The 15478-nt window shown below is 39.4% G+C and overlaps 1 protein-coding gene across 8 annotated transcripts in view; it reads right to left on the bottom strand.

Moving 5' to 3' along the window:
• The window catches only part of ELAVL2 (ELAV like RNA binding protein 2), a 79377-nt gene that overhangs the window by 25119 nt on the left and 38780 nt on the right, over positions 1-15478 (bottom strand). For 6 of the 8 annotated variants that reach the window (XM_071730583.1, XM_071730585.1, XM_071730586.1 and 3 more), the window contains exon 2: positions 9559-9796. In XM_071730583.1, coding sequence (XP_071586684.1) covers positions 9559-9796 — 238 coding nt within the window. Of the gene's footprint in view, positions 1-9558; positions 9797-12160; positions 12252-15478 lie in introns of all 8 variants that reach the window. The other 2 variants (XM_071730588.1, XM_071730589.1) reach the window with 1 other exon arrangement.

The raw sequence follows: 15478 nt of genomic DNA, 5'->3' as shown, positions 1-15478 counted from the left end.
TCAGACACAAGCACCAGAGGCATGCTTCAACAGCTCTTTACTCAATGCTACTGAGCTGGATGCATAGTAAAAGATAGGTCAGTCATCCCAACTATGCAGCCCTGTTAAACAGTTTGCCTGAAAATGCTCATGTGTCATTTATGTTCTGTTACACCTTAAAAGAAAGGATGAAAGGAAGACACGTGAATGTGAGCTTTAATCCATTTACAAAAGCTACAAAATGTGAGCTGTAACACAGGAAAAGCCACTGTGAGATTACAAATGCACAGTGATAAAATGCTACATTATCAGCAGTCCTGCAACATTTTCTCACTCCTGGAAAAAAATGCACAGCTTTCTGCATAATATGATTAGAAAGCAGGTGATCAGTATAGCAGCTTTATTTCATCATGACTGATTGAAGCATCTTGGTAAGTTACTGTGTCATCCCTAAATGTTTCTTTTGTTTTGGAAACATGAAGTCTCCAGCTGTCCAGTTCTATAGTGAACCTGAGTCCTCATGATTCTCCCCCCTGAAGAGCTGCTGCTGCAGACAATTTTTCTACATGCATCATTATGGTAAGAAGCTTGTCTTCCCAGACAAAATCCAGAGCAATACTATACAACTTCATCTTTACTTGAGCATGCAGCTGGTCTTTTTTTCAGACCTGCTCCATTAGTATACAATAGCATTATTACACGATGACAAAGAGGTGGTGAAAAAACAGCAACTTCAGTACTGCAAGAGTTTCTACTGCTGCGTTTCTTCGCGGAGAAGAAATCAGACTCCCAGCAATGTGGCAAGATGACTCTGGAAGCTTGGCAGCACACCCGCCACACGAGGGAGCCCTTGGCTGCTCTTACTCGTCGAAGTTACCCAATACCCAATGCAAGGCCTGGGAAAACTACCCGAACAGAACGTTCAGTTAGTTAATCCTACACCTTGTCTGGAACTCCTCAACATTCCTCCCTGTAAGGTGTGCAGACTAGGGGGAGTTCAGATAATTACTCCCCCCCCTCCAAAAAAACAGCCAACCAACCAACCCCGAACTAAAAGACAAAAAAACCCCCAAGCCCTAAACAATACCACTGAGCTCTCAAAACATACTTTTCACTATGTACTCAGTTTCTGGTAAGGGAAGGCTGAATGAGTTATGAAACAAACTGGTTCATTTTGCCTTATGTTGTTTAACATCTTCATAAGTGGATCAAGAGCACCCTGATGAAGTTCACTGGTGGCACCAAGATGGGTGCAAAGGTTGACACCCCAGAATGGAGAGCCACCCTCCAGGATGACATAAGACAGACTGAAGAGCTGGGCTAACAGGAACTTTTTGAAGTTCCCTGTAGTAAGTGCAAGTTCTTGCACCTGGGAACACATAACCCAGGAATGCAGTTCAGACTAGGATGCCCTTGGAGCAGCCTTGTGGAAAGGGACCTGGGGGCTTTGGTGGACAACAGGCTTAACATGAGTGAACAGTGTGATGCAGCAGCAAAGAAAATGCAACCTGGCATCATGCTGCCTAACAAGGGCATCACCAGCAGAGACATGGAAGTCATCAACCCACTCTACTCTGTGCATGTCAGACCACACCTGGAATATTGTGTTCAGTTTTGGTCTCCACTGTACAAAAAGTATGTGCACAGGTTGGAGAAGGTCCAGAGAAGACCCAGAGGATGATCAGAACATATGATCAACACCTGCCATCCGAGGAGAGGCTGAGAAAACTAACTGGATTTGTTCAGCCTTGAAAAGAGAAGACTTAGGGGAGACCTTGTTACAATGTTCCAATACTTAAAGGAGGGCTACAAAGAAGATGGAGATGCCCAGTTTACAAGGAGTCACCCCAACAAGACAAGGGGCAATGGGCACAAACTGCTGCTGGGGAGACTGCAATTCAATACAAGAGAAAAATTTTCACTATGAGGACAGTCGGACACAGAATGGTCTCCCAGGAGAAGTGGTGGATTCCTCCACGTCGTAAAGTTTTAAGTGTCAGCTTAATGGGGTGCTGGGACATCTCATATGCAACTTGACATTAGGCTTTCATCACTCTTGAAGCTGCACACTGCTGAAACAATGGAAGAAACATGCATGATCTTACAAGCCTGTATAGAAAGGCTCTCATTTGAATTAATTTCTCAAACTCATAATTTTTCACAAGTCTCCTAAAATCTCAAAAGTGGTGATCAGTACACAAAAGCAGAAGTGACGCTGCATAGAAGGCAGTGTTATATTGAAATCTACCTAAAAAATTCAAGTATTCACAGCCTACAATATCCTGAAGGCAAAACAAGTGTGGCCACAGGAAACATCAATCACTTCTGGCCTGTAGTCCAAATTCATGAGTATGAAAAGTTTCATAAAAAGTTTCAGATACAGGATTAAGAAGCACTCAAACCTTCTGTCTGTCTGGATTTGCAATTCAAGACACTTGAATGTTCCACAGTATGCTAGGCGGTCCCACTCAGAGACAAGCCCACTGCACTAGTGGGAGATCACTTTTCTTGTATCAGCTCTTTTTCAAAGAAGTTACTGAGTCTTCCTAAGTCACCAATGCACCTGCATCTGATCTATGCCATAGAGATTGACAAAGTATTACTCTGGCAATAAATAAGGCTAGAAGCACACGAAGACATACAATGCAACTACAGAGCTGTACTTAAAGCTATCTACATAGTTATGGTCTCTTTAACAAGACAGGCTAAAGGAATACAAACAGAATACCAGTGTTGCTTTTTTCCCATTTACTTTAAACATGAATTATTGTTCAAGTAACACAGTCCTCTGGACTTTTCCATTAAGGCTTGAAGTGCTTTTTTAAAACAGCTTCAGCAAAATGAGGGAAAGTACGGGAGCCACTGAGCAATCCCTAAATTAATTGCTTGTAGTTCAGTAAAACTTGCTCCTAGTTCGAGTAGATGGATTCTATTTACTCAATACTAATAACTAGCAATCCAGGTATCTTGCAAGAGGACAGGTGTAAATTATGATTGTTACAACAGTTCAGTAATTGATACTTTGTCACCTCCTTTCCCCAAAAGAAGTTTCTCAGCTATTGCTCTGAATCTAGAAAAAAAAAAAAAGCTGAAGACTGAAGGAAAAAGATCAAACTGATCAGAGCACTTGAAGTTTAGATTAAGACAGATTTGTCTCTAATTAAACAGTTATTCACAGAGCCTCCCTAAGGCTTATTTTGCAAAAGTTAACTTGTAGTGTTGCTTTCAGTCATGTGTTGTGGGATTTTCTTGTGTTCTTTGATAATTGAAAAACCAAAATGTTAAATTATCAAAACAAAATCTTTCCCTAGACTAAATGCGAAGTGTTAACTCAAAAAATGTCATTGCAAGTATGGCACAGGGGAATATTCTTTCCGTTTTAATAGCTGTGCATAAAGGCCAAGAACTACTAATCTGTGATACCATGTAGTAGAAAATAAGACATTTCTCACTGTAGTTGGCAAATACACAGAGGAAAAGTATACAAGGACAAAAGCTGACAGTTTCATTACCTGCAACTGAAACAGTCTCTGCAAAGCGTCTCTTATGGGAACACGGCAAAATTCAAAAAAATAGGGGGGAATAATCAATAAGAGCATCACCTCCGCAAAAAGCACACGACTAGAAGATCAGGGGCAACTTGCAAGACCCAATGCTTTCACAGGATTCTTGTAAATTACTGAAATCACACAAGTAAATTTTTACTTGCTCATAGAAAAAAGTGTAAGAGGACACATATTACACTAAAAAGCACGGTGCTTGCTGAGTAGTAATTTAATGAGGATGATGTTTTGATTCACTGTACTCAGAGAGGTCCCTAATTTGTGTTCACACTTATGAGTTCCTTGCTTATGCTGTATGTTGAGATCAACTCATTAATTCAGATTAATATACAATTAAACCATTCAGCCATTTTAAAAATAGCTTATTTCCACAGTATCAGTTTTAAGAACTAACTTGGCAACTTAACTAAATCCCTGTCAAGCAGCTTTTTCCTACCTTTTCATTTGTAAAAACAAAGCTTATAAAAGGTCAAAACAGTGAGCACCAAGTGGCAGTACAAGACATTCAAGTACTGTCTTAATGTAAGATGAAACAAACTCCACCTCCACTGCTCGCATGACTCGCTTCCAGGGGACAAAGTGTAATATACTATGCAGTTTACTATGAAAAAGCACAAATGGTGCTAAAACCTTTACTCAGTAACACTAAATAGCAATATGCAGAATCATGGAAGGATAACTGTAGAATACAGTATTAGCAGGCTTAAGACAAGCCTCCATTAATAGTGATCTGGATCTGCATACAAGACTTATTTGAAAAGGTTAACTCCTTCAGGATTATTCCTGCAGTCCAGACAGTAGAACAGTACTCCAACCATTAGGCTAAGTAGGCCAACTTTCTGCTGTTGCACTTTGTTCCAACAGCCACAGGAAGTTTATTTTATTATATCTGTGCTACAACACAGAGTCCCTAGGGCACATAGAAAAATCTACGCTTCAAAGTCTTAAACAAGCTCGAAAGAAGAGCCCACTCATCACCATGAACAAAAATTTTCCTCCAATCTCATTTGTTGGGGTTTTTTCCACAGTAAGGCACTTGGATCAAGTTTAAGGAATGGGCCCATGTAACCATGACCAGCAAAAATATCCTGAAATACTTTCTCTTTGTCATCAGGTTTAGAAGACAGAAAGAGATGCAAAAAGAAGCCTCCAGGGCAGGACGAACTGGCACCTTGTTTGAAACACAGACTATTACAAGTGCTTCACAAATATGAAACACTGCTCCAGGTTCAATCTCTAGATGCATCCTTGTTTCCTAGGCATACCAAACTGCAAATGAAAGCTACATACAACACTACAATACTAGTATGATTACTAGCTAAAACACACTCTAGCAAAAAATAAAGAAAAACTGTCTCAACAAACAGGTTCTCTGTTAGACAAAAGAGGTTATGAATTTTATGGACATGTGATTATTGAAATAGGAGAACAGTACAGGAGCTTTGGAGCCAAAAAAACTAAGACATCACAAATTTAACATCTGATTTCAGCTGCTCTCTGAAATGAGTCTGAATTGCATGGTGTTTCAGTTTCACTAACAATTCTGTCAGTTACCAAGGAGTACTCACAAAGAAGCAAAGACCTGAAATTATTCCACAAAGTGAAAACTAAACATTTATCTTCCAGATATCCAGGTGAATTTGCACTGAAGACAGTGAGCATTAAAAACCAGTTGTGTAAGGACACAACACTCATTTCCATTTTTACTTATACCAAGTTTCTGACAAGTATATCTGGAAAATGCAGTTTGCCATACTAAGGTTACTGTTCTTTTTTAAAGTGGTAGCTACTGCTGCCTCCTGTATTTTGTCAACAGCTGCTAAATCCATCTGTCTAGTACAAGAAGAAAGCTTGTGCTTTTAAGTGGTAGGACAGTGTCTGTTTAGTAGCTAGATTTATCACATTTTAACCTCTTTCCATATAGTTTCAGTATTTTTAGCTTCATTCTTTTACTTACACATGCCTAACACTAGATCAAGTAACATGTTACATGCTGCTTCTACAGCGTGCTTAAGTATGCCCTTGAAGATAGCTGAATTAAACAGCTATCTTAGCGGCTGGTAAGAATTCAGTTCTGATGCTTTGTTGACACCAGTCTCCCACCTATGGTACAACTTACTAATTCATGTGGTACTTTTGGAAATTGTACATACTCTCCATTAGCCAAGAGCAGGTAAGAGTTAAAGCAGACTCCAAAATATCTCAGCACAGTGACTCTGAACAGATTTTCTGGTTTAAAGTTAAGTGACATTCATGCCCTACTTCTCAGGTGTTGGCTCCTATTGGTGGGATTCTCCCATAAAAATAGTCCAATTCATCACCCTTTAAAATCTTCATTAGTATCAAGGTTTAATGTCTCTACCTTCAGCAGAAGAACAGAACAGCATTCAGGTATTCAAATTCTTGCTGAGAACACTTTTTGTATTATTCCATTAAATGAGCAAGTAAAATGTCACTTCAGCTACTAATGTTGCCACAAAGCAAAGATGTGCCTATGAACTGCATGCTTGGAGATAACCAGCAGGAACATTCTGCAATCACCTTTCCTCCCTAGCTCCTTCACAACTTAGCACTTAAATAAAAATCAGTAAGGGGCACAAACTGAATCTTGACAGTACACTGCAAGGAACTATAACCACTAGATGAAACTATTCAGATGTGGATTTTTTTTTTTTTTAAATTCCACTCCATACAAAAACCATTACTGAAACTACAGTCCTTTAGAAACAGGGCTTTAGACTGCTCACATGGAATTAAAAAGTGAACTCCAGGATGCCTCCCTTCCCTCTGACAGGTTTTCTAGAGGCAGAAAGGCCCTCAAACTCAACTCATCTTAGTTCCAAGGAACTGAGGCACTGCTACAGTATAGTCCTAAATGCACTCCAGTGTCACAGGTGTCACTGCAGATTGCATAATATTAGCATGGGAGTTAATTTTTCTCAAATCCACAGGATACTCTGGACAAGTTATCTGGGTCCACATGGCAGCAGCCATCCTTGATCCCTGAACTTGACTGCGTGGCAGCCATGACCCAGTACGAACAGGCTTCTTCACATCTTCAAATTTATTAGCAGAAAACCATCAAAGCAGGTTATCTTTGGGACTCTGACACTTGCTGCTAACATGGACAGATAACTTCTGGTTTCCTTCCTCAAGCAATATTTTACTGAGAAGAGGTTCACCTGCATGTCAGCTGGGGGGCTGAACTTTATGATCTTTCATAGGTCCCTTTCCAGCCCCTAACTTTGCGATTCTGTCTCATTTCATTCACCCATGCAGATGCTACCAGATTTTCTTTTCCTATACTGGAGACAGTTGGCAAACAGTCCTCAGTTCTGACATATCATAATGAAGTTTAACCTCAAGAAGTCAAAGGATGCATCCCATACAGATGTGGGCCAATCTGAATTAAAGGCAGGCCAAATCTTTGCCCCTTTTACATTTTCATTTGCAGTGTAGCCTAAATAAGTCTATTTCAATTTCTAATTTCCACTAAACTTCTTATCAATTAAAGATATTCCCAAGTTTCTAAGCACTTCTATCAGTTCATTCAAGAAAAAATATCACACTGTTAACAATCATTAACAAGGAATTAAAACAATAAAATCCTGAAATTTATGCCAAATCTTTCTACACAGAAACCTGGTACTATCCCAGATCTGAACTGTAGAAAAATGCAGACTTTCAAGAACTCTGTAGGAAAACTGATGAACAGCAACAGGACTGGAACTTGTGCATTCTCTCCCCTGCATTCACAAACACAAGGTAATACTGCTCCAGGCTACTTAAAACAGAAGCTTTGAGAACAAAACTGCTGCAGTGTTTTTGCTGGCAGCAGAAAGTATGCCTCAAAGCTGAGGAGCTGCTCTCTATTAATGGAGAAATGCCAACTATCTCCAATAGTTGAAAGCCTGGAGTTCTCACCTACTAAGAATGTAAACTAAATTAAAGAACCATCTCAGACATCACTTCATGCTATACATAAGACATCACATCTTTCAACAAAATTTCTGCAGTTTCATCTTGCTCTATTCCACTCCCAGGAAAGGAGCCCTTTGACACCAAGTAGCTGTGGTGTGAGTTTCTAGAATGTAAAACATAACTATCATTTAAGGATGTAGGTGATTTGCACGTCTACCATTAAGACCTTAAGGCCCACTTCTGTGTGCCTGCAGCAGTCTCTTAATTGGGGTAAGTATGTAATCCTTAAACAGCTTTAATAAGGAATGCTAAACATGTGAACTCAGATTTGCAGAACAAGTCTTTGAATAGCCATCCCACTAACTGACCAAGTTCCAGTTATATGTTTCCACTCCTGCAACAAAAAGTCACGAAGCAGGCAAGTAAAGGACATTTTTTCAGGCACTGAGGTCTTTACCTATAGAGAAGACAAGCTTGTTTTCTGCATCCAGTCTTAAGCTGAGGGCACCAGCCCGGTTGAGTTTCTCTGGCACCCCCCAAACACATCTGATTCTCTTCACAGCAGAGGTAGCTTTTAGGCCAGGCTAGAGGGACTAAAAGTAGTCATTTCAGCAGCCAACACTACCCCACTGAAGCAGGGCATTGTACACATTTAACCATTCCACTACCTAGTATCTTAAACACAAGCCCCTGCCAACAGAAGATACACTGTTCATTCTGATCCAGAGGGGAGCCTTCATTCAAAAGCAGAGTCAGAGACTATGCAAGAAGGATGCCAAAGGATGAGTACTGGGCTTTAAGCAGCCTCTAAGCTTGAATCCTTAGGATCCTTAACTCAGGGAAGGTGAGTTGTCAGCATTCACTGAAATAATTAAGATATAAAGCATGGCCAAGTGATGCAATTTCTCTCTTTAGTTCCTACTTTATAATGTTTACAGTTCTAAGCAAAGAATAAAACAACTGATGCTGTGTAGAGCTGAACTGATGGTAGTGCAAGTAGTAGAAGCTTGAGACTCCACCTTATAACTGGTGACACAGAAGTGCAGTTTTACAAAACTGTTCAGATGTGGTCATCCAGTAAAAAATGCTGTCCTCAGCATAAATAGGATGACAGAAAAGAGCACCTTCAAATAATGATTACTCAGTGGCATATGAATCTTGTCATCGATTGTGCACCTGCAGAATACAGGTATGAGCACTGGCCATTGAAGTATTGGCTCTGGCCAAAGTCAGCCTCACTATGCAGCAGACAAGAAGATCAAATTTAGAAGATCTCTATCTTAGCTCATCCTGCTCACCCACAGCAGGAGCAACGCATATTCAAGTACTCTGCAAAAAAAGTCAGGAAATAGAAGTACCTAAGTCAACATTTCTGAGCCACACTAATGAAATGCCAACATTAGTAAACCAATGTTTTTTAATTTGAGTGAGCTTAAAAGGGTTGGAACTGAACTTTCCCAACCATGCTTTTATTCTTATTTTGAAGTGCAGGAAGTTCTTCCACCATTAAACAGTTAGTCTAAATACACGCAACCTGTGCACTAGCTGCTGCTAAAATAAAGTACTAGCAGAATGGATCACATGCAGTTCATACTAGCACTCAAAGAGCCCATACTGATTCAAGTGTGCATCCCAAAGTAATTGCTCAAGTGCTGCAATTCAAAAGTGGACTTACCTACAAAGTAAGACAGTCAAACTTTTACCTTAGGTAAAGGGCAAATTACCTACACACTTGAAAAAGGCAGTTTTGCATTAACTATGGGTAATAAAGTCAGGACTCCAATGAAGTGAACAAAAAATTAAGTAAACATATTAACAGCTGCTGTTCCACATTAAAGTGTTCTAAAGATCAGACTCAAATGCCCTGCTATCATTTATTATAGCACTCATACAAACCCAGATAAAATGGGATTAGATACTTTATTTTTGGATGTAGAATCTAAAAAATCATGAACTTCAGTTCCCTCAAGCTAGCAACAGCTTTGGTTTCTTTTGCTTTTGTTCCATGCTATACAAGAGCTGCAAAACCTAAGCTAAGAAATCACAGCTTGGAAAACAAAAAAAGATGCAGAAACCCCTCACAAACCAAACTTACCTGTTATTTTGTCCCTAACAAGCTTGCAGGATTCTATCTCACCAATGCTGCCAAACAGACTCTTCAGTTCTTCTTGTGTCATGTTCTGTGGAAGGTAGTTAACAATTAAGTTGGTCTTACTGTCTTCTGTGTTCCCAGAGTCAACCGGTGATGAGCAGTTGTTCATGGTGGTTGAACTATGGGGTGTGTTGTTGCAACTTGGTCCATTAGACAGTTGTGTTTCCATGGCAGCAACTACCTGCTGAAAAATACAGAAAACAAACCATCACAATCTGTATTTTACCATCTGTAAGGAGACTTCAGACAACAATCTAAACAACCTGTCACTATGCAGAAATTGTATGGCCATGACCATATACTGCTTCTATATGCAAAAAAATCCCCCACCAATACAGAAGGATTTAATCTGTTAATCAAGATAATACTTCAAAAACTTAAAAGTTGTCACTGGTAACTTCTAGGAGCTTTCTCTATCAAGTCAACACTTAAACACTTAAAAGCTTAGTTTACAGCCTTCCCTACTACTTTCATTTAGGAGCATCACAGTCTTTCTAGTACACAAGTTATCAAGCAGAATTTGCCTGTTGCAAGGGTAATCAATTCTATTAACTTACTACTGGTGGCAGAAATTATATGAAGTGTAATTTCTTAAAGTTAGAGGAGTCGGTAATTTTCAAAAAGAGGAGGGTGTTAACTGTACCTTGAACCTATTTCTACTACTATAGAAAGTAGTATTAGTAATTTAATAAGATACTTAGACATATGAATGTGCTGGAATGGAAAACAACCTTCCCCTGATGACTTCTAGGTCAACCTTTTGTTACCATGGGTTGGAAGTAGTTTTCTAAGAGCTTTTATTTGATTAAACTAACAATTTCTAGTTCTCATGTCTTCCCTCTGCTGCACACCGAAAATGGTTGAATTTGATACTTCATCTACTTTTAAACATCAAAATAAGGGAGTGATGACGACTGGAGGAACTACTCCAAAAAGTAACTGTGTGACTGACAGATACAGTTGCAATCATTTGGAAAGGTGTCAGTACTTGTCCACAAAGCTCTCTGCCATCTCTATCAGTCACTGAATGGCATCAGTTGGTAAACAGGTCATTTTTAATGGAAGCCTAATATACAAGACTTGGGCTGCCTACCCTGCTTGAAACTACTATTTAGGACAACATCCCACAATAAATTCTATAAATTGATTCTCCAGTAACAAGACAGAAGCAAGACTCATCAAGCAATTTCACTTTTTAAAAAACCCATCTCTCACTGAAACCCAACTTCATACTTAAATTTCTAAGAGTTAAGACAAAAAAGCCTATTGTAAAATTGCAGTGTAAGATCAGGACCTTTAGAGCTATATGTCCTATCCTGTTTAAAGCAGTCTAAGCAACCAATGCATATCCAAACAGCTGACCAGGACAACTGTACTCAAGGAGTGGAAACCTAAACTTCTAAAAACAAGGAACGGGCTAAAGTTGAGCATCTTAAACTACAATTCAGACATTCCTGGGAACATTCTTATGTTCTGCATACAGAAAGAAGTGTTTTCCAAGAGGTTACGTCAGCACAATACAAAAAAGGGAAGATGCATCATCCATTACGACCATGTAGTACAAAAATGTGATCTAGTTTTCCTGAGGAGTTACAACTGCGACATTTTCTTCCCTCGTGGCAAACTTTAGTGGTAACCTGCTCCTGGCACTGTGATGAAACAAGTCTGCTGAAAAGATGAGAAAGTAGATGATGCTGATTAAAGCAAATTACTTTTCAAATACTTGTATACTTGGCAGAGCTAGAAGCCACTGTGCTTTGACTGAGGCTCTGTAGGATTGATGCTTTTTTTTTGTCTCAAATTTGAAGCGTTTATTGATCAAAATTAGTAGGATTTACCAAGGACAACAAACAATCCTCACTTAACTGCGCATTTTTTTTCATGTTCAGGTAGTAAGAATGAGATCCTAAGGCAACACTCAAGTGAACAGCTGCAGTAGCCTGTGTGTGCTGAAATTGCACCATTTCTCAGCTACAGAACCATCTGCTCTGAAGTGATACTAATATGTTTAACAAATAATGTATATTCAATTGATAGGTTGAATAGATCTGTTCATAAAACACAAAGCACTTCAGTTGTTATTAAATAAGAAATTTACAGATTTCAAACAATTTCTTAGGTTAAGATTTGGAAATATACTTTTTAAATAGTAATAAAAAATATACAGTATACAGGTTTTTAATGTTACTGCTATTTAGCATTCAGACCATACCAAATCCATTTTAGTGCAATACTACTCTTCAATTATCCACCAGGTATTTTGAATTAGTACTAAAATCTAATTGACCTTAGAAGAACGGCAAGCCACTGCAGTACAATTTCCACAGGAGGTCACCATTTTATATAAAAGTTGTCATGGTACACCGGTATGCTCTAGGCTCTCACAAAATAGGGACATGACCTACAGCCTATAATGCAACATAGAATCTTAAAAAAGTAGAACAGACTTAACTCTCCAAATGAGAGATAAAAGAGTTTGGTATGGCCTCAGCACTATTAACATGTAAAGAAGCAGCCTACAGAATTTAAGAAAAATCCCACAGACCCCAGTCCAAGGCTCTGCTGCCCACGAACCACTTCTAAGCAGAGAAGCCACATCACACAGTCTGACTGCCATGTTAGTTTGGAGTTGCCGTCTGCAATATGGACACAAAAAGTACCGTATGTTAGATTAACAAGATAATGCAACAGATCAGTTTGTACAAATTTACAGTAATTGCATTGATATTCCCAGCACGTCCATGCAGTGTGGCTTAATTGGATTTGAGGCAATTCCAATCTAATCTTTCCAAATTCTGTTCTAAAGTTATTTTTCTTACATGAATTAAGATGTGTATTTAAGAAGATTTAAGATAATGCAGTCTGCTTTGCCTTGTATCTAACCTGGAAACTACTTCCAGAACCACATCATGCCTAAGAGGGACTAACAAGATAAATTTTCAAATATTCAAGGAAGGAAGAGGAAAGAAATAAATCAAAGTCCATTTTCCATTAGCATGTAAGATGACAATGCACCACTGAAGAACTACTTCCCTTACATGTCCCAAAAAAAAAAAAACCCCAAAAAAACCCCCAAAAAAATCCCCCAAAAAACCCACAAGACTACAAACTACTTTGCTATAATCCAGTCTGTTCTTAAAATCCTAGGATTCAAAAATTAAAATCTTGCATAGGAGGCATTCAGGTAGTTCCCTTACAATAGCTGTGTAAGAGTACCATTGTAACATGGCAGCAGAGTCAAGGATTTCTCATGTGGAGAAACTCGAAAAAATATGCAAGAGATAACTCATCATAAGGGTGTTTTTGTTTTCAACCACACTGTTGTTTGTTTTTAAATAAAACATCATTGCAAACCCAAAGGCATTTGAATTGCACAGTGCTAGGAGGATACCACAAAAGCTAATGAGCCATTTGCAAATGATTACAAGTAGTCTAGATGTTAAATGTAATGGCAATACAGGCACAAATGGAAAGACTCCTGATTGCTGCCACAGCTTGGAACTGGTATAAGAGATGCTTCCTGCCCCTGTTAGTAGACAGGTAAATCTAACCTTGATAAAAATCAAGGACTCAGATTTTGCAAGGCTGCTGCATCCAAGGTTTAAAAACATGTACTTCAAAACAACTTTTCCTGTTGTACTTTTAAAATGGCACATCACTGCAGAATCTGAGATGTGGTCTCAAAAAAACATTTAAAATACTGAACGACTGAAGAATCACTAGTACCACTAAAAAGCTAATACAGATATTTACTATTAGCCTCAGAGACAATACCACACTTCAGATTAGTAAAACAACTCACCTATTACTGCATTCAAAGCCCAAGAAATCAGTAGGTTCCTAGTTCAGGAAACTAGGCTTTATGCCTATTTAAGAAATATGTCTTAAAATACACTCAAATTGGAAAAGGAAATCTGCTTTCTTTGCAGTCCTGAAAGTAAGGAGAACTAAAAACAAAGCCCTTAAGTTCAGCAAATTGTGGGTGGTTCTCTTAACATACAGTGCATGGGAGCCATCTACATTCAATAAGTTTACTTTTAATTCACCAGGCACAGTTAGGATTTTAAATTCAAACACCCTAACGCTGTTTGTGACATTAACTCCATACCACTTTCTAATAAGCTGAAATTCTAGTAAGTCAGGAATGACGTTTACCTAGCAGAGAAAAAGCTAGATATCAGAAGTTAAAAAGCCATATGGTTTATGCAATTAGTTCTGGTTGCCATGGAACAATCCAAATCATATCAAAAGTAGATTTTTGTGCAAGAGCTTTAGAAAATAAATCAGAATTAGCAAGATGAAAATCAGCAAAACAATATTCACTGGTTGCTGATTTTCCCCTGCAAAACAAGCTTTTTGCTATGTAGCATGCTCAACTGCCTCATGGTTAGCTGAAAATGGCAGCTGAGGCTTGATTCTGGCAGCGTTCAAACAGAACCTGGGTATGGTGACAAAACAGAAAAGCCTTCATTCATCCAGTTACCACCTAAGGTAGATATGCTATGAAGAAACCTTTAGTGCATTACACTTCTGACGACTGTCTTTCTACCAATTGTTTTGACTCAGACTTGTGCATCACTGTCATTGAAGGGAAAAAAAGAAGTGTTTCATATCAATTTTACACACAGAATTTACTTGTCCGTATAGATACCACACAAAAAACAAAGAAAAACAAAAAAAAGCAAACAAAAAACAATCCCAGATGCCTGCCCTCCTTAAACTATATTCTTATAACACATGTGCAGTGTTGATGACCTGCTGAGCTGGGTGGCACAGCTCCAAGATGAAGCGATGGAGCTCAGGGAATAGGTGAGGAGGTTGAGAAATATCAGGGAGAGTGAGAGGGAAATTGACTACTTTCACCAAATGATCTCTCCAAAATCAGAACAGGAGGTAACTCTCAGTGGAGCACAGGATCCTGTATCCCCTAATCAGCAAGCCACCCAGTCCTCCTGGAGTAACCCACAGGAGGAGGGTCAATGGGAACAGGTCACTGCCCTATGAAAAGAAAAAACCTGAGCAAGAGTGTTTCTTTAAGAAGTGCACCACCTGCAGTGCCCTTGCAGAACAGGTATGGTGCTCTGCAGGAGAAGGTGGTGTGAGTAAGGTCGAGGGCTCACAAAGGCCAGAAGCACCACCAAGGCCAACTCATCTCAGGCCAGACAGCAAAATTGACACTGCAAAGAAAAATCAAAGGATCGTTGTTGTGGATGACTCCCTCCCGAGGGGTGCAGAGGGCCCAATATCCACACCAAACCCAATTCATAGGGATGTCTGCTGTCTCCCTGGTACCCCTGGTAAAGAATGCTGCAGGCAAACTTTCCACTGTAAATCCTTCAGATTATTACTCACTTCTGGTCTCTCAGGTGGCTAGTGATGATATAATAATGAGAGCCAAAAAAATCAATTAAAAGAAATTTCAGGGACCTGGGGTAACTGGTGAAGGAATCAGGAGTTCAACTTGTGTTCCCCTCCACCCCTCTGAAATCAGTGATAGACAAGGGAGTATGTAGTAAGAGCCAACAGTTCAATTCATGGCTCCAGGACTGGTGTCAGACAGGGCTTTGGATTCTATGATCATCTGTTGGTACAAAAGGCAGCAGACCTAGGAGCAAATAATGATATGCATTTGTCCCAGAGCAGGAAAATGATTCTGGGGCAGGAGTTGACAGGGCTCATTGATAGGGCTTTAAACTAGATTTGAAGGGGAAGGGGTTAATAATCTCATGCCTGCCTGTAACAAAAAGTGGGGCAGCACACCAGGGGCAGAGGGATGGAGTGCTAGAAAGGGCTCTCGATTTGTTGTCTTGCAGCAAGCCAGGGAGGACACACTGAGACACCCCAAAGGAATCAAGGGAGATTC

This window comes from Heliangelus exortis, chromosome Z, assembly GCF_036169615.1.
Source record: "Heliangelus exortis chromosome Z, bHelExo1.hap1, whole genome shotgun sequence".
Lineage (NCBI taxonomy): Eukaryota > Metazoa > Chordata > Aves > Apodiformes > Trochilidae > Heliangelus > Heliangelus exortis.
Note: the sequence above shows the minus strand (reverse complement) of the source record. Positions and strands in the feature narration are given on the sequence as shown.